This window comes from Xenopus laevis, chromosome 2S, assembly GCF_017654675.1.
Source record: "Xenopus laevis strain J_2021 chromosome 2S, Xenopus_laevis_v10.1, whole genome shotgun sequence".
In the NCBI taxonomy this organism is placed as follows: Eukaryota; Metazoa; Chordata; class Amphibia; order Anura; family Pipidae; genus Xenopus; species Xenopus laevis.
The window spans coordinates 117,142,267-117,163,599 of record NC_054374.1 but is presented as its reverse complement, the minus strand read 5'-3'; the positions used below and the strand labels follow the sequence as shown (position 1 = coordinate 117,163,599).

The window sequence follows — 21,333 nt, the reverse complement described above, 5'->3', positions numbered from 1 at the left end:
GTAATTTTAATACTTTTGGGGTTTTGGGACTCTCCCACTTCAATTAATAAGGTTACAGATAAACACAATAGCCCCATGAATATCCAAAACAGTAAACATGTGTTCAGCTACCATAAAGAGCAAATTAGAATTAAAGCGGAACTAAAGTCTAGTTAATAAAAGTGTTCCAATCTGTACTTCCTACATGATGAGTGCTCCCATCTAGTGTTGTCTACTTTTTTTATGCTCAAAAATAAATGTCTTCGAGCCTATAACACAATGTCAGTGCACACTATTTTATTGGCTATAATTAATGAATTTGCATGGCAACATCTTACATTTAAAATGAAAAAAAAATGCTCTTTTTTCATGGGTAAAAAGCAAGATACTTTCATTTACCTTGTTTGGCTGAGGTTCACTTTTTGGTTTTACCAACTGCGTCCCAGGAGGGACAATTCCTTTTGGAGGATCTTTCACTTTCACCTCTAGACCAGCATCTGTATAAAATGAATAAATGTGTCAGCATAACAACAGACAACAATACAAAATATTGCCTGTCACACTAAACCACAGGGCTTGGAGTTCTAAATGTTTGTATTTCTGCTATTGCTTAAAACATGCCTCATCATTCATTTAAATAAGAATCACTTCTTTTTATTGCTTGAGCTAAATACATCACATGAAGTAAAGACACAGATCAAATACTGTACCAATTTCTATTCCATCAATTGTAACATGAATGGTATAAAGCCCAACAGCTCCAGGAGTCCAGTTTGCACAGTAGGTTCCATCATTGTTTACTCGGATTAACATATTTTCACTGGGTCTTAAAAAAAAAAATAGAATATTAAAAACTACCATTTCTTTTACCAGGAAATAATTTTTAGAAAGTTTAAATTATTCAATTATAATGGAGTCTATAACAGAAGGCCTTCCTGTAACGTGGGGATTTCTGGACAATGAGTTTCCGGATAACGAATCCTATCCCTGACTAAATAGAGATGCTTCTGACCGTACACTTTGCATGAAAGCAATGCATTAGCTTGCATAAGTATGAGTCTGGCTACAACCTTTCTTATTATATTCCACAAGTGGCAAGTAAAATCAATAATGTCTTCCTACTGCCACAGTTTGAGAGAACTTTAAAGGAATGTTCCCTTTATAACAGTTTTAAGAAAGAAGTAAAATTGCCACTTAGAAATATTAAAAATTCTCCATTTGCTAATATTATTTTTAACTTTTCATATATCTGTACATTGAAGAATGAGGGGCGTTAAGAAAAGGGGTCCAGTCAACCACTGTAGAATAAAAACACACAGACAAAAAAAATCAATGTACAGTTCCTGCCTACTCAAAATGAAAAAAAAGTTATATTTATACTGGAATGCTTTATTTCTTTACTGATTAAAATCAGCAAAAAATGTTTTCATCTTACCGTTTGGGCATTGGTGAAGCATAACGAAGTTCTTCAAATGAGTAATTTTCATATGCCTATTGGGAAAAAAAGTAACGAATAACCCTTATGAAAGCCTCCTCCATTCTATTTATTTATTGTAATCCATAAAAAATGTATACATCACAAAGTGACACTCAAAAACTGGGTGAAATATAGGGACCGAAATAAATACAATTAAATACGGTATTTCCTTTTGTGTGGTCAAAAAAGTCCTGAGAGGGAGAAAACCTTCATAACTTTCTCAAAATTGGAGAAAAAGGAAGATGCACTCGTACGATAAATGCGGTGTACAAAAAGTACTTCCAAACGTTTGATCCTTTTTGTACTGCGCACCATAAAATGTTTGGAAGTGCTTTCTGTACACCGCATTTATCGTATGAGTGCATCCTCCTTTTTCTCCAATTTTGGCTTCCATTTCACGATGAGTCACCTGATAATCTGAAGGTAGCACCGACCAAGAAGCATTTAAAAGTTGCAACAAACCTAACAACATATATATTTTCTAAACTCGCTGGAATCTTTGTTGGTTAGATCAGCACAATGTTAGACTTAATTGACAAAATACTACCTACCACAGCAGCCAGAATTAGACCTCAATCGCTTACGTTTTATGCCACAAAGGCAATTTAGATAAGATACATGGGTGCCATCTCCCCTACACTGGGCTAGAGGCAGTTGGTGGATGATGCTGTACATTTGATCAAGAAGAATTACAGAGACACAAAGGGGCCGATTCACTAAGGGTCGAATATCGAGGGTTAATTAACCCTCGATATTCGACTAGGAATTAAAATCGTTCGACTTCGAATATCGAAGTCTAAGGATTTAGCGCAGATAGTTCGATCGAACGATTCGAAGGATAATTCCTTCGATCGAAGGAATATCCTTCGATCAAAAAAAGGTTAGCCAAGCCTATGGGGACCTTCCCCATAGGCTAACATTGACTTCGGTAGCTTTTAGCTGCCGAACTAGGGGGTCGAAGTTTTTTTTAAAGAGACAGTACTTCGACTATCGAATGGTCGAATAGTCGAACGATTTTTAGTTCGAATCCTTCGATTCGAAGTCGTAGTCGAAGGTCGAAGTAGCCCATTCAATGGTCGAAGTAGCCCAAAAAAACCTTCGAAATTCGAAGTTTTTTACCTTCGAATCCTTCACTCGAAGTTAGTGAATCGGCCCCAGAGTGTGGGGCCATAATTTAAAAGAATTGGGGTCCCTGGCGCAAGTCTGACCTCCCACCACTGTACATGCAAATTATGCTTAACTATTTCTTTTGTTTCTGTTATGTATTTCAGTGTAACTGTACTACTAAAACTACTGACATGTGTGCTAATAAATCTACATGAACCTTTAAAAAAAAGGAAAGGCTAAGGTACAATATGATAAACATCTATGTAATAAATACACATAACTACCTTCATCATAGTAATGGCAATGTAACAAGCTTCCTTCACGATCATTGGTTCATAGGAAGCGTCAAGTTTAGGTGAAGGAAGGCCACCAAATGTCATATCTGTGCCTGAATTATTTGCAGTAGATGGGCTTCCAGGTATACGGGGAAACTTCTTTACTTGCTCTTGCTGTAGGGAAGTCTTTTTCTGTGATACAGGGACAGCTTTAACTTCAACCTGCCAGTGTAAAGGGGAAGCAAGAGATCCATTTAACTTATTGTTTACATTTAGATTTCTTATATTTTTCTAACTTATTATAAACATATATATTTCTCTAATAAAACTGATAACTCTATAAATACAGATATGAAAACCCCTCATCCAAAAAAAATCCAAAAGCGGAAAATGCTTTGTCCCAAACGTTTTTCTTTTTTAAGCAATTGTTTTTTTTTTCTTAGTTATAATACTGTAATAAATCAGTGTAATCACTGTAATTAAACTGCCCAAATCCATGCAATGGAAATCACGGTTAAATGTAATAATCCTAAACTATAAGTAAACATGTTACAAAGAGCACATCGATACTTTTCAAAACTATAGTTCTGGAATTTCTAGAATGCATGGGTTATCGGCAAAATGCCGCTTCTGGTAACTTTAAAAGATGAAATTCCAGTTTTTAAACTGGAAATTCGGCTTTACAAGTGCGAGAGAGTGCAATTGCGATCTCCGCACTAGTGTTGCATTGCGGGAGCAGTCAGAAACAACGCTGGTTGTATTGCCCTAATTTGAACAATCATACTTTAAGTCAACTTAAAAATTTTGGTCACATGACTCACTAAAACTTGTGTATTATAACAGATAACGAATCCCTGTTGTAAAGTATGAGGATATTAGAGGAGTTTCACAAATCACTCAAACTTATGATGATATTATAAGACACCTAGTAGTTCAATTGCATATTTATGTATAAAATACACAAACACACAAATAAAAATACGACCCAGCCCAGGTTATACAGAATTAATATTCTTGAGAATACCTTCATGTTAGGAACATGTACTACATCTCCATACTGATCCTTTGTCTGTACAGTTATGGTAGTGGGCCAGCCACATCTGACATCATCTTTATTAAGGATCAGTGAAGTTTTCTGAGGATCGGCATAAGAGTCTGGTTGAAGCCACCTTATAAAATAAAAATAATTTTAACATGTGATTACATAAATTGAGATTACCAAATATTGAGTAAAGAAAATAGGCTTTTGCATAATGCTTGTTGAACTGTTTTTGTCAGGGGATTTAGTCGCCTGGTGACAAAATCACCTCTTCTTTGGGGGGCGACTAAACCCCCCGAAAAGCCTTCCCGAAGGCTAGAATCTGAATCGCCGGCGGGATGGCACTGGGAGCACTTCGTTTTCCGAAGCTGCCAGAAGTGCAGAGAGAGTAATCGAAAATTTGAAGGAGGACGCTGACCAGATTAGTAAAATCTGACTTTTAGTTATTGAAAGAATATAATAATTTACTTTAGGTGGTTTTAATTATTTATTTATCTTCAATAATTATCATAGCATACTTTGGAACAAAGGAAGAATCATTGACTTCCAATTGCTTTAACTTCCAAGCCAACTCTCTATAAGATGATGGCGAAATAGACAGTACCTTGCTAATCGTCCACCACTTGATCCAGGCACGCAGGTTATGAAATCCTCGAGAAACGATTGCTCGTTGCTTTGAATTTGCAGGGGAAGATTTCCTTCCAAGGCCTCCAAAATGGTTGGAGAATGAGAAAGAGCCAAACCCTTCCCTAAGATTCCAGAATGTGTTTTACACACCTATGGAAAAATGTGTTAAAGTAATTCTACTAAAAAGGATTGTTTACAAATATACAACAGTTCAAAAGACTGCGGCTACCGTATCGTGGTGCTCTATCCAGAAACCTTGCTGCTTAAATAGGTTCCAGTATTCCATATAGAATAAAAAGTCAGATGGCACAGAAATCAGCAATAAGTGATTTATTTAGATCTCCACACAATGTTTCGGAGGTACAACCTCTTTTATCAAGTGCTCTCTTGTTTACAAATATAGAAAAATGTGCCTTCGTCTTGATAATGAGTAGACCATTAAGCAAACTTGCAACTTGTTCAGATATTGACTAGGCTATGCAGAATATCACCTCAGCCAAGGAAAGCATTGGACTGTGGAAATGGTTGATTGTATAAATGCTGCACATCTTCCAATGTGATTGATTACTCTAAAGATCTACTTGCTAAGTGAACTGTCCAAAAGATAAAATAGTGTGCTTGGCTATATTATGTACCATTTTATTTACAATAATGTACGTAGCTTCACCTACTGCGCCAGTTAAAAAGGTTATATTTTGCCTATATAGCTTTATGCTTTCTGCCCTACAAACGCTTTTTGTTGATTCTAATTTGGGATAGTGCTGCACGCCATCAGTGACTTATTTGAGCTGCAGTACAAGAAGTTTCTCTTGTTTAGCTTTATTTTGCAAGTATGGAATCAAAATAGCTGCAAGCATTTTGAGGTTTGTTTTGTGAGGGGGCATACCCATGGGTGGGGATAATGTTGCTGGGAGATTGACACTGCAGGAAGTCCTTTCCAAAACAATGTTAACATACTGTGAACTATATTAAATAAACCAAAATATACTTGTGGATATTTGGAGCAATATGTTACTTTTATTATTTCAGAGCTTATTCCTATTGCTCTACAACAATAGTTTTCTCCCTTTTTAACCAACTCAACTATGTAACTTATGTACTCATTTCACATAAACCTCGCTACAGCCAAATGCATAACTGGCACATCCTCGGTACAAATGCAAAGCTATTGATTAAGAGATTTCCTTGCTTCATCTTGGGTAAAAAGAAAAGGCTTTGCATAAGGCTGTAATAAATATTTCAACCAAATACATTTTTAAATATATAATGAATTGTGCAATACATTTATTGTGGTTACTTTACATCAACAAACATTTTCTAAAACAGATTTACCACTCAACAGTTTTCATATGCATTATATTTACTTATAAACCGCTTCATACAATGCAACAAATAGCTTTCAATAAACAGAACTCACCTGCAGTGCTGCCTCTTCAACAATTTCCAGATCTTCCTCCAGTTCATTTCCTATGAATATAAAATAAAACCTACGAGTTTTTCCATGCAAAGGGGAAAAGAAAGAGGTAATTCCAAACTTTTTAGAATGGCACTTTACATAACAAAAGAAAAGATGCTAAGGGGCAAATTCACTAAGATTCGTAGTTGCGCCAGGCGTAACTTCGCCAGGCGTAGTTTCGCCAGCGCTCCGCAAATTCACTAAAATCCGAAGTTAAGCACAGGGGTAGCGTAAGGTTGCGAAGTTGCACTAGCGTTGATTAACTTAGCGAAGCGAAGTTACGCTAGCGATGGTTAATTTGCATACGGCGCCAAATTCAAATTTCAATGGAGGAATACGTAGAATCACTACAAATGCCTGGGAAACCTTCAAAACATCAAATACATTTTTTTTTTTTTGCCCTACACATGTGCCCACTGTATAGTTAAGTTGCCATGAGTTAGGAAATGTAGGGGGGAAATTTTTTCGATCTTTTTCAGCCTATCACCCATAATATAGAAAAAACGTTAGCGTTTTTTGGGACTTAAAAAAAATTTGAACTTTTTTTGCAGCAATCCCTATCTACTCTATTGCGCTTCGCCTGGTCTGAGGTGGCGAAGGAAGTCTAGCGTAAAAGGTAGCGTTCAGTACACTGCGCGCGTTATTGAATTTGCGTAGTTACGACCGTAGCGAAAATTCGACAGGCGTAAGGGTGCGAAGTAACACTAGTGAATTCATGCCAGCGTCCGTTAGTGAATTTGCGAAGTAACGAAAATGCCCAACGCTAGCGAATTGACGCTAGCGTTAGGAGCTTCGGCGCTTAGTGAATTTGCCCCTAAGTGATTCTACTCACATCTAATTGACCTCGGTAAGAATGGTTTTGAAGGTATATTATACTTCTTTTTCAGGATGAGTTCTGATCATAGAACACGTACCTATTGTTTTAATTTCCTAAATATTTTTTTTTTTTTTTAAAGTGGGGATCCAATGCTTTTAATAGAAAATATCTCAGAAAGCAACACTTCAGTGTATGATCTTATTGATAAAATAGGTCAATACTTTGACAAGACAATACTTTGTTACTGTATAATGTAATCTAAAGCAATCATATTATATATGTATATATTGAAAATCTATAAAAGCTAATTTAAATCTTCAAGTCTAATACAACATAAATGCTAGTTAATTGGTAATAATTGTAAACATGAATATCCATCCTAGAAAAGATTCAGCAGTGCATATGTACAAGGTGTGTCTTGACTTACCAACAGGAAGAGCAAGATCTTTCTTCATTAAAGCAGCAGCACATGTTCCCCCTAGGTTGGCCAGTTCCTTTTCTAACTGAATGATGCCCTGAAACAAAGCAGCATCATTACATAGACATGCTTGTAAGGCAGGTTTATCCAAAGTCTCAAGGGTGCTTACCATTCAAAGCTTATGGGAAAGCAATCCAGGCAGTTTGCAGTGTAATGATCACCACTACAAGTAAAGGAGATCTATAGTCCTTTTTCAAGCGACTCCATTAAGGAGATGGCTGAAAAATAAGCACACGCGGCGATTCGTTTTCCAAAGTTTGTAAGGCAACTTCGGAAAACGAATCGCCGCGTGTGCTTAGCACCTGCGATTTTTCATTTTAGCCAGCGCAAGAGTGAGGGAAGGCGTTCGGGGAGATTGGACGCCGCAAAGATGAGGCAATTAGTTGCCAGGAGACTAAATCTCCCCAAAATGCCCAGTGTGACCTTACCCTAAATGTATTTCAATAAAAATAAACTCTGTTTAATGTCTTTATTTATTTATCTGAATATTACACATGGGTGTCCCTGTGATGCCTGGAAGTATTTGAACAATTCCAAATGGAGGCAAGCTGTTTAAATTAGCTCCCACAGACACCAATTGTTCCCCTATAGTGGAACAAGTGACTTAATCCCATACATACATGTATCAAGCACAAACAGTAATGCCTTATCTGTGTTGCAGGTTTATTGGCATGTGTTTAGTAATCTGAGCTGAGAAGAACTGAGCATGTTCATAAATCAACAAGCAAAGGCATGTAGAATGTCCACTCATACAGTACTCTCATGGAAGCAAAACAAAATGCATGAAATAAAAAACATCTTTTTTTCAAATACATCACTGGTATACAGATGTTAAATTAACATGAAAAGTCACAGTGACATACACTGCTGTTTTAACCTTAGGAGAGTCATTTGTGCTCACCGAGGGGGTTAAAGTGGACCCGTCACCCAGACACAAAAATCTGTATAATAAAAGTCCTTTTCAAATTAAACATGAAATCCAATTTCTATTTTTTATTAAAGCATTCATAGCTGTTGTAAACTCATTTAAAAATCTCAGCTGTCAATCAAATATTGTCTGCCCCGCCTCTATGCCTAGGCATAGAGGCGGGGCAGACCATTGCTTTCACTTTCCATTCAGCACTTCCTAGATGTCACTGCTCTCCACACATTCCCCCGTTCTCTTCACCGTTTAATTGTGTAACCAGGGCATGAGGATGGACATCAGGTCCCCCATTCTGGTGCAGAAACAATATTCTGAGATGATGCAAGGCTTGCCTTAATAACAGTGTGCACAAAATGGCTCCTGCCTGCTTGTTATAATTATGAGTTTCCACTCTGAAGGAAACAAGATTCAAATAATTTATACAGTGTAATTAAAGTTCATTTTGCTTGACTAATGTGATAAGATAGGATTTTGAATAATTTTTTTGGAGGACGGGTCCACTTTAAAGGTCCTATGTGATCTTTTCTCTGTTACCGAAGTACTTAAAAGGTAATTAGTAGGAAACCAACCTCATCAGACGTTGGGCTGTATTCATATCCAATAGCAAAGCACTTGAAGCCATAGAAGGAGGCCTTTTCATCCTTTACATAATCCGAGGCAGTTTCTAGAGAAAACAGGGCTTCGTTTCCTAGAAATTAAATAATGTCATTAATGGATTATCATTAGGACATGGCTTATTTGCTTATATTTAAGAAAGTAATATTTCTACAAGAAAATGATTGTCAACTACTTATAAATACTGTGATGCACTTGTAAAAGTAAAACCCTCTGCCACAAAGCGACCTTTAGATCATAGTTAATTTTGTCAATCCCATAGCCTGAATTATTTGTATTTGAGTCAATTTTGAGAAATACAGCTTGTCCTGGAACATAAGGGAAGCCCACTTTTCATTCACCTTTATGTCTTGTTTAACTACGTTTGATCAAAACATCAAAGGAAACAAAATCAGTATGTTGTATGCTCAGTTTTGCAAGACACAAGAAGCTTCCCAAGTTGCAGATATTACATTGTACATTACTGGCATCGAGACACAGTAACAGCTATGCTTTTGAGCAAGGGTGTATTCATTGGACCAGATTAATGAAGCTACAATGTGAGTCATGTCTCTGGATAGAACAACTTTACTATGGGATAATTGTAAACCTGTTGATTAAAGGAGTGTTTCAACCACAGTCACAGTAGTTGTATAAAACTATCTTGCATCCCACTCCTTCAGAAGTGTGTATTACAGGATTGACTAATAATTTGCACAAACCAGGACTTATTGCAAGTGACAAATGGTGGAATATTGGTTAGCTATAGGTAGAACAATTTCAAAAAAATATTGGAAACAATTTCTGGTGTTGCTTGTGACTGAAGTTGGAGGTCTATAATGATATACTTTATAGTGTGTTGCCCACAGTTTTATATAAGTATTATGCAAATGATAATTAAGAGAAACTTGGCTGAATTTTTCTATTTCACAGGCTGGCTATATACTGTATTAGCAAAGGGTCAAGAAAAAAAAATTACCTGGTAAAATCAAGACTGCAGTAGGCCACCCAGAGGAGCCTGAAAATGTCTTAATTTCAACCCAAGCATTAATGCTTTCATGAACAGAAGACTTTGATCCAAAACCAGATGTGTGAACGTTTTTGCCAGGAATCATGAGACGCAGAACATCCTCAGGCTGAGCAGTACCACATTGCGGGTCAAACTCCACTGATATCCACTGAACACATTCAGGAAATGCTACCTGCAATGCAATATACCACATAACACTAGTGCTCTTTTGCTTAACAAAAGGGCCAGACTCTTCAGTTTATATTCATTGTCTTACCTTAAATTGCATTACACTGGCTGGTTTATAAGGGTGCTCACTTTCAAGAACTGCATAGTGACTAGAAGTGGTACATGCAGACAGCTGCTCAGGCTGATTTCCAGTAGTGCTGTCAGTAGATTGATTGGGGTTGAAAACAGGAGGTGCATATTTCTGATTCAGAATAGCTACTGATGGGAGCAACTGTTGGACCAAACCAAAAACTTCAATAGCAGCCTAATAGAAAAAAAAACAACCAAAAATTATTTTCATACACATACATAATTATATATAAAAATGTTGCATGTAGCTGGTAAGGCAAAACAGAGGGTCTCTGTATTTATAAAGGGTCAATTAATGCTCTTGGCATTTCGTCACAGTTCAAAGTTTATGAAATCTATTTGAATTGTGAATATCTATCTATCATCTCTCTTTCGCTATCTGAACATTCCGAATTTTCTTTATTTACTTATAAAGACAGACCTAGCTTATTCCAGAGATCGAAAGGAAACCACCTCAGTTTGTGTGCTCAATGGGACCTCCCCCCCTTTAGGCATATAGTGTAATACAACAACTCCCTCAGCTTGTTCCATTGTGAAATGATGGATTCTCTGATTTAAATAGTGATTGGTGTACAGATCTTCTAGAGAACAGAGGGAATTCAAGTCAAAGAATCAATTACTTTCCAATGGAACAAGGCCTGGGGGTAGTTGCATTAAACTGAGTTTAAGGGGCTGGATAACTGTTCCCAGGTAGCACAAAGAGATATCCTTTTAGTTTGTAAAATTATATATGTTTGTTAAAAAAAAACAGAATTATGTTTCTAAAGTTATCCTAACATAACACTGAAAATACCCTATTGGTTGCAGAACAATAGGAGGGGGAAGGCCACCACTATGTATGCCCGGAATACCAACTATCTAGCTAACAATTGCAATTCAAACTAGAATGCTGACAAATTCACTTCACATAAATAAAAAAAAACCAGCACAGAAAATAAACATCGACATACGTGTACCAGGAATTAGTTTAACACAGATAGCCACTGTTTTCTACCTTTGGAATAGCAGCTGCTACAGGTCCAATGTATGCGATCAGCAGAGGTAGCAGCATAGAAAACAAACTTGAAGAACTAAGCAATTCAGGAATGTCTTCAGCTAATAAAAGGGAAAAAAAACTGTTTTAGGTCAACTCAAACAAATTTCTAAAGTAAAAGAGAAGTGTTTTTTCTTACGAATAAGTCTGAAAACTTGAAGAAACAGACATGTGTAAAGAACAGCAATTTTTTTTTTCATATTTGCAAGCTGTATGCCATTATGTGGTGCTTCAGTCCTGGCCATGCAATAAATGTCATGTCAAAGTGTGAAATGGAATGATACGCCGCTCAACCATTCAGCAGCATGAAGATTATTACACAAGACTGATATATAAAGTTTGGGAGGAGAGCAGAGGGATTAAAGGACAAAGACAGAACAAGGGAGAGAACTTATAGGATATCGCACAGAAAAGTGAGTTGGGTTCTTGGCTGCTTTATTGGCAAAGGGAAGGAAAAAAGCAGACAATGAAGTCAGAAATGCTTATAGTGGCAGTAATAAATGATGTGTTATTTTAAAGGACTGATTAGTAGTATCGAAACTAAATTGACACAGGATGCGACTCCAGAGATAGTTAATGTATACACTTAAATGGTGCCATTTTTATACCTGTAATAAAGCTAGTGTTTCAACAGTATGTGTTGTGTCTTGGGTTCGGACCAAATACTAGCCATTTTTGTAGGTTCTCGATATGGTTGAATACTTTGTATTTAGTGGATTTTGATTCAATCCCTATGGCTAATGTCTTGTAGTGACAAGAATGTTATTTAAATGTTACTGTGCAAGTGGGTCTGACAAGCTCATAGCAGTCTTTAGTGACAAATGTTTAGTTATCAAATCCCCTAATCCAAGAAAGTTTTTTACCATCAACTGCAAGTGCTCTGTGCAGAAGGTCTTTGGCAGCCCGTGTAACTGCATTTACAACAGCAAGTGCTCTGCTGCAGTTTTTGTCTTCTTCATTTGCTTTACTCAGGAGCTGTGATTGCAGATCTCCATCAAATTCACTCCTACAATGTGCAAAAGAAATAACCACAAATACAATTGCATGGGAAGATATGACAAGATTAGTTTATCAAGTATCTAATGCACTGGCCATTATACTGAACACAGAGCTACTGTCAAATGCGTAATGTTTAGAAGCCAAACAGGTTGGTTTCTTGTCAACACAGCCACTTTTTCTTCCTGCATGTGGCATTTTATAATTATATAATTTAATGTATTTGTCCTAAAGCATGATCACTGGTCCTTAAGTAAGTTATTATTTACTGCTCCAGAAACCCGTTGCCTGGGCAGATTGAAAAGTTACCTGTTTCTATTGTTTTTCAAGCCAATAACAAGAAACTCTGAGGTGGTGTTTCCAGTTGAGCGGTCTTCTAAGGAGGCCCAAAACTCTGGTTTGGGGGCCCAAATTAAAGGTCAATTAGAAGAGATTTTGGGAAAAAGCCCATATTCAAACAATTTGCAGTTATGAATATTCTGGAACTATGATTAATGGTCCTTAATTAAATTGATTATGGCTTCAGAAACCTGTTGCCTGGGCAGATTGAAAAGTTACCTGTTTCTATTGTTTTTCCAGTCACTAACAAGCAACTCTGAGGTGGTGTTTCCAGTGGGGCTGTCTTCTAAGGAGGCCTGAAAATCTGGCTTGGGGGCCCAAGCTAAAGGTAAATTTAGGAGAGATTTTGGAAGAAGCCCATATTTAAACAATTTGCAGTTATGAATATTCTGAAACTATGACTGAGCTGCTGATATAGTATTGTTCAGCAGCAGTGGCACCTCCACCTAATTAACACTCCTGCAATGGTACAGTGATCTACAGTAAAGTTTACATATGTCTGTAAGGAGATCCCAGGCAGGGGTAGTGGCTAGTTAGGGTTCTAGCCACAAGGTTTGGTTTACAAATAACAAATGTATACCTTCTTGTTTTCCCAAACATCTTAATGTGCATCAATTAGTACACAAGAGATACATTTGAGAATTCCCTTTTTCATATTACAATTAATAGGCACACAATCAATGTAAAAGGTTACCATTTATTACACTAACCTGTAGTATAATACTTGAGCAATTTGCCCACGAGTTTGATTTGTGCCATTACTGCTTAAACTACAGGAGCTAAAGGTGAAGGTTACATTATCAGAACACTGCACTGTGGTAATTCCTCCATCACCATTAGCTGTACGACTCCCATAATTACGGAGACGGACTGCATATTTCATATTCTCCTGAAAAAAAGATGATCAGAGTCAAATCATTAGGCTACATTCATAATTTGCTACTTTCATTATCGACAAGGACAACTGGAATTTGATGTAGAGGATAAAAAGTACTTGAGCACATGAATCAGGAGACCATTTTTTTTAAATAAAGACAATTTAAATAGCAAATGAAATAGAAAGCATTGATTAAAACTCATTTTATTGTTCTAGTAAACCAGATTTAACAATTGTATTACCTTTAAAGGTACAGCCTTGTCAAGTCTGATTTCAGCAATATCACTGGGTGAGTCATCAGTAGTGTATGTGCCCTTCATAAGCTCTAAAGATGTCCATCTGTGTAAATGAGCTGCATCCCCAGAGTGGTCACTCTGAAAGCAAAGAAAGAAAAATGTTACACAACAATATATTTACTAGTTAATTGTGACACATATCTATGCATACAGATCTGAAATACAGAAAATCTAATGGTATCAAATGTTTTTTTCCAACCATTTACAGGACTTTATATAGACAGGCCAAGTGTCATGGCTAACTTCCACAGTACTCGACTTATAATTTGAACTTAATACCCCAATTTTTGCCTGCTGCAAACAACAACTAATGCTATTTGGCATTTTGTAATTCTAGTTCCTGGCTTGTGCTGGAATCTGATAAAAGGAAAAAAAAAAGCTTTGTTTCCAGATGTTGCACACCTACAATATTCCTATATGTGTTACATTTTCACGTGCTGTTTCTGATGAGTTGCAATACGATGGATACAATAAAACCATCATCATGGTTCCATACCTGTAAAGCCTAAACATATACAAATCCCCAGTGGGATAGATATGGATGGATTGGGTTAATTCTAAAGGAATATAATTACGATAATGAAGTTGAAAGGCCGTTTATGGGCATTGCAGACAATCCGCTTAGTACTACATATTTGGTCTTACAACATCCAATAAAGGTAATTTTTTGACAAAAGTAACTGTAAAATGTTTTATATATATATATATATTGTGGTAGAGTGACTAGTAAAAGGAGGAAAAAGGTCACTCTAGCCTTTAATTTCGCCCCAGGTACTGAGATAGGCTCCAGGAAGGGAGTTATTAAACAGAGAAACAGCGCTCTGTTTCAAGATTTCAGTAGCCAGGGACTCCATTCCATAGAGCCAGTCCAGAGATTGGAGTTCACCTTCCACAGGAAAGCTGTCCTGTGGAAAGACTATTTAAAGTTAATTGGAATAGGAGAGAGTGTGTCTCTCAACAGGGCACAGCAGGTAGGAGACCTGGCTGTGTGAGGAACTCCCAGAGGAGCTGGGAGTGCTGCCTGATCCTGCATGAAGCAGAGGGAGCCCGTGACTCTCGCAGAGAGTACTGTGAAGAGAGTGAGGAAGCCAGGAGGCTGAATAACCACTACAAGAAGGAGTCCTGTGGGTACAGGGGTGAGCCAAACTATTTGTTGTGCTGGTTGTCCACAAGGGGCCCAGTCTAGTCAGGGACTGCTTCAAAGTGTGAAGGTAGTGCCCAGTGGGCTAGGTTTTATTTTTATGATTTATGTTTTGTATCCTGAAAATGGTCACCCCTGTGTCTGTGCATTATTGACGGTGTGTGTTAAAGTTGGAAAATAAATCTGTGTTTTCCTTGAAGAAGCTGTGTGTCCCTGTCTTTCTGCTCCTTTCTCCTATGCTGCCTGCTCACCATTGACTAATCCCCCTAAAAGTTACGTGGTCAAGCCGCCAGCTTGTCACAATATATATATATATATATATATATATATATATATATATATATATATATATATATATATATATATAATATCAAAACAGGGGTGTTGTGGGAGCACTCTAAAGGCTTTAAAGTATATATATAAGTATAATAAAGGCTATTGCATATGTACCCAAATAGGGGTTATTTTGTTACAAAGTTATGATCATAAAATTGATAAGCCACCATACCACGTCAAGGTAAACCCCGAATGGCGGTCCCTAACTTGTTTTATTTTTTATGTGCATTCTAGCATTACCTGTAATCAATGTCCATTGAACGCTGTTTCTTCACTGAGGGCTAAACAAAACCCCTGTTTTGGGTACATATGCAATAGCATTTATTATACTTATATATATACTTTAAAGCCTTTAGAGTGCTCCCACAACCCCCCTGTTTTGATATTATATATATATATATATATATATATATATATATATATATATATATATATATATATATATATATATATATATATATATATATATATATATATATATATAATACACGTTTTCAACAACTTGATACAAAATGAAAAGAAAAAGATCGTACACCAGGTGTAAAAGCACTCAAGACTTCTTGATAACCATCAGCAAGTGTTTCCAAATAGTACCATATTACTTACAAACACTTACATCATCAACCAAAACTTCAAGCTCATATTTATGGATTCCTCCTCCTCCATAGACACAAAATCCAACCACAACCACCCCAGTTTTGTCCACAGAGAAGCAGATTGCATCTGGAGAGCCATTTCCAGTGTTCCAACTCCTACCCTGGCTTGTTTTTGTAAAGCGGTTAGGGCTGGACTTGACCGAATGCAAAGAATTTAGCCCATCAACCTAAATGAAGATACAAAAGATATGGCAGGTATACATTTATTAATATCTTCCTACTAAGAGAATAACATTCTGTGTATGCGGATTCCCCCAGAAGCTGCCAGTTACTTGGAAGGATTCTGTTCTCAAGCTTGTTTATTAGCACCTTGGTACTTTTTCTTGGTTGTTAGTACCTTGATCTTGAGGAAGAACTATATGATTGGTTATATGAGCAGTTGTTTATGTGCTGTAAATAGATATCTTTATTCTGTCCCATCGGTAAAGCTCTTTTATGACCATAAGTTCTTAGGGCACACATTCCCAAGTCTATTAAAACTCTGTGATTGCTTTGTTCTGGGTTCTGACACTTTGTTAAAGGAGAACTAGCACCCCCCTACCATAAGCCCCCAAAGCTTCCATGCATTGTCCCCTCCCCTCTCCACAATGTGCTTTAGTTAAAAAAAATAAAAATAATGACCTCACCATCAAACCCTAAGCACATTTCTACTTTATTGGATTCACTCAGGGACCTATTTATCATACTGTGTAAAACTCTGGAGAAAAATATGACCAGTTATGTTTCCCATAGCAACCTGTCAGATCTTTGTTTTCTAACTTGTAGCAGGTAAATGTAAAGGTTAAACATATATGAATTTTACAGTTGGATTAAAATACGGTGAATACCTCAGAACCAAGAGCAGAAGCTGTAAGCTCACTGACAATGCTGGCAAGAAGACCACATGTGTTGGACACCAAATGTGAAGAGAAGAGTTCATTTTCTCGCCTCAAGCTGTTCCTTACAGGCAAAACAACAATGACCAGCATCTTCTCCAGTACCTCACAGAAACTGGTAATCCCAGAAACATTTTCTTCACTCTTTTAAAAAGAAAGAAAGGGTATCCTTCATTTACCAATAGACTAAAGTGTTAAAACCACATATATAGCATAAGGCTAGAAAGACACTTTTGCACTTTTGCATACAGAACAAAGATGGATTCCTGCAAATCCCAGAAGTTGGCAATAGGACAGATTAAAAAGAAAAAGGGAAAATATACCACTCTTTTGACATAAACATTTTCAGTTGGGGTTATGTAAAAAAGCTGCATATACGCTATCCAGAAAAATACCTCATTTATTTATTTGTATTCATTTATTACAAAGATTGAAAGAAAACCATGCTCTTGAAAGGGCAAGTAGTTCCCTACACCCTTGGGCTCAGTGTAAAGTGATGGATTCTGTAAGTCCCTCTACTTTCCATTGTGGGTGGTACATTTCCAAGCTCCAGAATCCATCCCTTCAAAATGGAACAAGGTGAGATAGGGGTTGCATTACACTGTAAAGCAAAGGGGGATATGTGTGTAAAATAAAAACACACAAAAAAAACCCGTTTATTTACAAAAGGCCAAGATGTGAGTGGCGAGCCAAATTCACAATAATTCAGCAACTTCCCAAGCCATGCTAAGCCCCACCACTGACAGGGAGTTGCCTATATAAAGCCTTGCACTTCCCGGCTCTGGCCACATTAGAAAAGGGGGTGGGTTGTATGTGGATGGATAAATGGACATGCACATTACTACTTTAAAGGCTTTCCACCCCCTCCAAATATGCCCCCTCCCCCATAATGTAAGATTTTCATACCCGTAAAAAACAAAAAGCGTGTGGCAAGCAACGAATACTCCTTTGCTTTAAGTTTGTCAATGAGCATTTCAACATAGACACATTTGATCTAAAGAAGCTAAGTGAACCTGCTTTTTGAAAAGGTAAGAAGAATTTCAGGGGTTTTTTTTTTAATAAGAAGCAATCATTTAAAAAACAAAAAAAAAAATTATGCACAGTTTTATGGGAAAAAATTTCTGAAAATAAAGTAGTACATACCTGGCTTAATTTCTCCATAGCTGACACAAGCAGAGGAAACCGATGAGCCAAAGCAGTGTCATTTTCAGTACTGACTTGTTTCACCATAGAACGCAGAAGTACCTCACCATCATAAGCAATTGGAAAGATAGAGGTTAGCTTCACTGAAGTATGGCAGAGAGCTGACATAACTGCTGCCAAAAGGCGACTGCTGGATGGTTTGAAATTCGCTTCCTGAATGTCCTTAAATGTAATAATATTCAGAGTTAAACGTATGTAATCTGGGCTATGTGTCACCTAAAAATGTTCATATTATATACATTTTTATAATTCGAGATAACGGAATTAATCTCTTCACACACAAACGGAAATAAACTGTAAACAACATAAAGGGACGACTAATAGGCTATGATGCAAATTTAGCAATCCAGATTATATCCAGAGAATATAGCATAGCTGTTACTCCCATCTTTACCTTTCCTTCAATAACCACCTTGATTCCCCATAAACAGTTTTTTGGTATATTTAGCAACAAATTCACTTACTTAACTGTAGGCTGAAATTACAATAAAAACTCTATTTATGTTAAAATATCAGCATTTTAAACAAGATATGCAGGCATGAATGTTTAATTCGGTTGCAGGAAGATCCAAAAATGCTTATGTTGTAGGTAGGGAATTACCTGATCCAAACAATTTAACAAGTCACACAGACATGCCCACTGGAGGGCAGGAGTGGGGTAAAAAGAATGAAAGCAGGCAGTAAACGTATTATGACACTCCTGGAGAACAGCTTCTAGCAGGCTCATGGGTTGGCTGAGATATCCTTCAGGGTCATTGTCCAGCTTTGTCATACAATTATCCACACCTTCAGAAAGGATTTTTCTTAACAATGTCCTGGTTTTACCAATGCATTCAGCCAATTTGCTAGTTTCTTCTACAACTGCTTTTGTGGTAGCTAAAAGCAAATTATATAAAAAGAAAATTTATAAATAAATATGACAAAAGATGCACAGAACATTGCTTGTTGAATTGATAAAACAATTATGTAAAGTGATAAAATGATAAACTGACATTTCCTATGAAAATCCATCCAACGTGTCTGTATTACTAAGGGGTTGTTCTTTGTCCAACACTTTTTTTTTTAGTTGGTTTCAGATAGTTCATCAAAAATAAAAGACTTTTTAAAATTGAAAAAAAAAAGTCTATTTCTGGTGAACGTCACCTAAAAACAATTGAACAAAAAAGGTGTTTGGCAGGTGTAAACAACCTCTTTAATGCGAGACATATTCTGTCTTTAATCATTTTCTAATGGAAGGGTGATACTTTCATACGTTGCAGTACAAACAGTAACCATACTCGAGCCCATTGAAGGATTGCGCCACCCCCAGCCCAGCATAACTGTCCTAGATCCAAGAAAAAATTCTTATTTCCCCATGACAGTTTCCCTTTATGATAGTCTAAATTTACCTGATACTGGATAGATTTCACAGATGTAGACTTTCAACAACCTCAAACAGCAGGTCCCTACAAAGCGTAACCGTTCCAAATCCAGCAGTGTTGCAGTGTATTGGAAACCTTTAAGGCTTCGAAGTTCTTCCACTCCAAGAACTAATGTGGTCCAGCTCCAGTGTAGAATGCTCAACAGGGATTCAAAACAGTCCTGACGATCAACAGCAGACATACAATGTTAAAGTGAAGGCATCGTAGAAAAAAACATGCTGATTTCACAGTGTTGCTATAAGTTATTAATATTTCAATATAAGTAATCAATATTTGATGTGCAGTAAAAACCTATGAACCTTTAAATGCTTCCTTTTTTCTGCTGTGTGGATGTACCCATATTAAGAAGGCAGGTATTAATTTATTGGTTTATATAGCCTTGTTATTTCACCCAGTACTTAGGACAAATGAACACAATCAAAACAAGGATACTGGCAGTGAGAAGTGTAAAATGCATAGGTTAAAGAATTCAAGCAGGTGCAGGATATACACAGGGTCGGCCTGGGCCAGGATGCAGCACCAAAGTACAAAACAAATTTTCTTTGACACTGTCTATTCTGCAAAGTTATTTCACTGGTCTAAGAGGCAAACTCTAAAAGGAGAACTAACCCCACCCCCCAATGGGAAAAGTCTCATCCACTACCCTCCATAGAGCCTCCCTCCCTGCTTCCTCCCTGCACAGGGGCTTTTCACATGGGGGGGGGGGTTATCTCTCCTTTAAAAGAGAATTCAACATGTGGAAAAAAAAACAAAAAACCTGTACCCCCCACCCCATTTAGACCCCCCTTCCTCCTCTCCCAGGCCAACTACCCCCCCGGGGAAATACAACCCCTCGTCGCAGATTCTTCCAGCGACGTTCCACGCGTCCATCTTGTGTGTCCTCGGTAAGCCGACTGAGAGATCGGTATTTCTGCACATGCGCGGAATTACACGGAAAAGATGGACGCATGGAACGTCGCTGGAAGAATCTGAGGCGAGGGGTAAGTATGGGGCATCTCCCGGGGGGGGGGGTAGTTAGCCTGGGGGGTATGGGTTTTTTTTCCACAGGTTGATTTCTCCTTTAAGTAGCCTTCTTTTAATCTCAGTAGCTAGTTTACACCACCAGCCTCTTTCATAGATGATTATTATTGTAGATGATTATATTAATCCAAACAAAAGTAAAGCAAGCATTACATATACAGCAATACCTTATATACATATTGATACTTACCACAGACACCGTTCGTGCAAAAGATCTTTTCAGAATGTGTACTGGCTCACTGGTTTGTGGTTTTCCTTTTGCTGCACTGCCATCACTTGTAGGAAGTCTAATAGAAGTAAATGAAACAGGTAAATAACCTTTGTGCATATGCCAGTGTATATTTTGCGGATATCTTGTGCTGCATTAATAAATGTAGATGCTAATAAAGAGTGCCTTACCTGTACAGTAATTGTGGTATCTGACCTGCATTGACATCCGTACCATTATTTGATTTCTTAGAGCTTTTGAACTGGAAAACAACACTGTCAGAAAAAAAGGAAAATAAGACAAATTACCTTAATCAGAAGCAATAATGTCTGAAAGGGTAAAAATGTTTTGTTATGTCAATTCCTATAATAAAAAATTTCAAAAAGACTTAGGAGTGTTAAATACGTGTATTATGCATTCTAACTATGACCACAGGAGGGCAGAGAACTGAATAGATCATCATAACTAAGCAAACGAAAATGTTTTCATTTTCAATGGCCTATGAAAATCCTAATAAAATATTGGCATATCAACCAGTATGTAAATACTGTATTGTAAGCTATGATAAAGGGTGCAAGTACAACTTGTAGCACTACAGTAATGGAATACAAAAGAAATACAATAAGTATCAAGTTATTAGTTAATATTGCTCCTCCTGCAGGAACCTGTACTGAAATCTAATTACACTATATGAAGTAGTTGAGGAAGTTGTCAAGATAAAGAAATAGGGCTCTTCTAACGTTCTTCTGTTTAGGAAAGATGTGAGAAAAGTTTTCTGAAGTTTCTAATGTTTTTCCAAACCAGAAGAACATCAGCCCAGAACATCAGACC

At 37.1% G+C, this 21,333-nt stretch overlaps 1 protein-coding gene across 24 annotated transcripts in view; it reads right to left on the bottom strand.

Moving 5' to 3' along the window:
- Positions 1-21,333, bottom strand: part of mycbp2.S (MYC binding protein 2, E3 ubiquitin protein ligase S homeolog) — a 142,950-nt gene that overhangs the window by 57,511 nt on the left and 64,106 nt on the right. For all 24 annotated transcript variants that reach the window (XM_041584309.1, XM_041584318.1, XM_041584313.1 and 21 more), the window contains 22 exons: positions 20,694-20,777; positions 20,485-20,581; positions 19,242-19,434; positions 18,455-18,729; positions 17,794-18,015; positions 16,603-16,794; positions 15,736-15,942; positions 13,589-13,720; positions 13,180-13,358; positions 11,998-12,140; positions 11,096-11,196; positions 10,061-10,276; positions 9,754-9,976; positions 8,750-8,868; positions 7,205-7,292; positions 5,922-5,971; positions 4,482-4,654; positions 3,863-4,007; positions 2,848-3,060; positions 1,415-1,470; positions 690-805; positions 379-476 (listed from right to left, as the gene is read on the bottom strand). In XM_041584309.1, the coding sequence (XP_041440243.1) occupies positions 379-476; positions 690-805; positions 1,415-1,470; positions 2,848-3,060; positions 3,863-4,007; positions 4,482-4,654; positions 5,922-5,971; positions 7,205-7,292; positions 8,750-8,868; positions 9,754-9,976; positions 10,061-10,276; positions 11,096-11,196; positions 11,998-12,140; positions 13,180-13,358; positions 13,589-13,720; positions 15,736-15,942; positions 16,603-16,794; positions 17,794-18,015; positions 18,455-18,729; positions 19,242-19,434; positions 20,485-20,581; positions 20,694-20,777 (3,322 nt within the window). The remainder of the gene's footprint in view (positions 1-378; positions 477-689; positions 806-1,414; positions 1,471-2,847; positions 3,061-3,862; positions 4,008-4,481; positions 4,655-5,921; positions 5,972-7,204; positions 7,293-8,749; positions 8,869-9,753; positions 9,977-10,060; positions 10,277-11,095; positions 11,197-11,997; positions 12,141-13,179; positions 13,359-13,588; positions 13,721-15,735; positions 15,943-16,602; positions 16,795-17,793; positions 18,016-18,454; positions 18,730-19,241; positions 19,435-20,484; positions 20,582-20,693; positions 20,778-21,333) is intronic.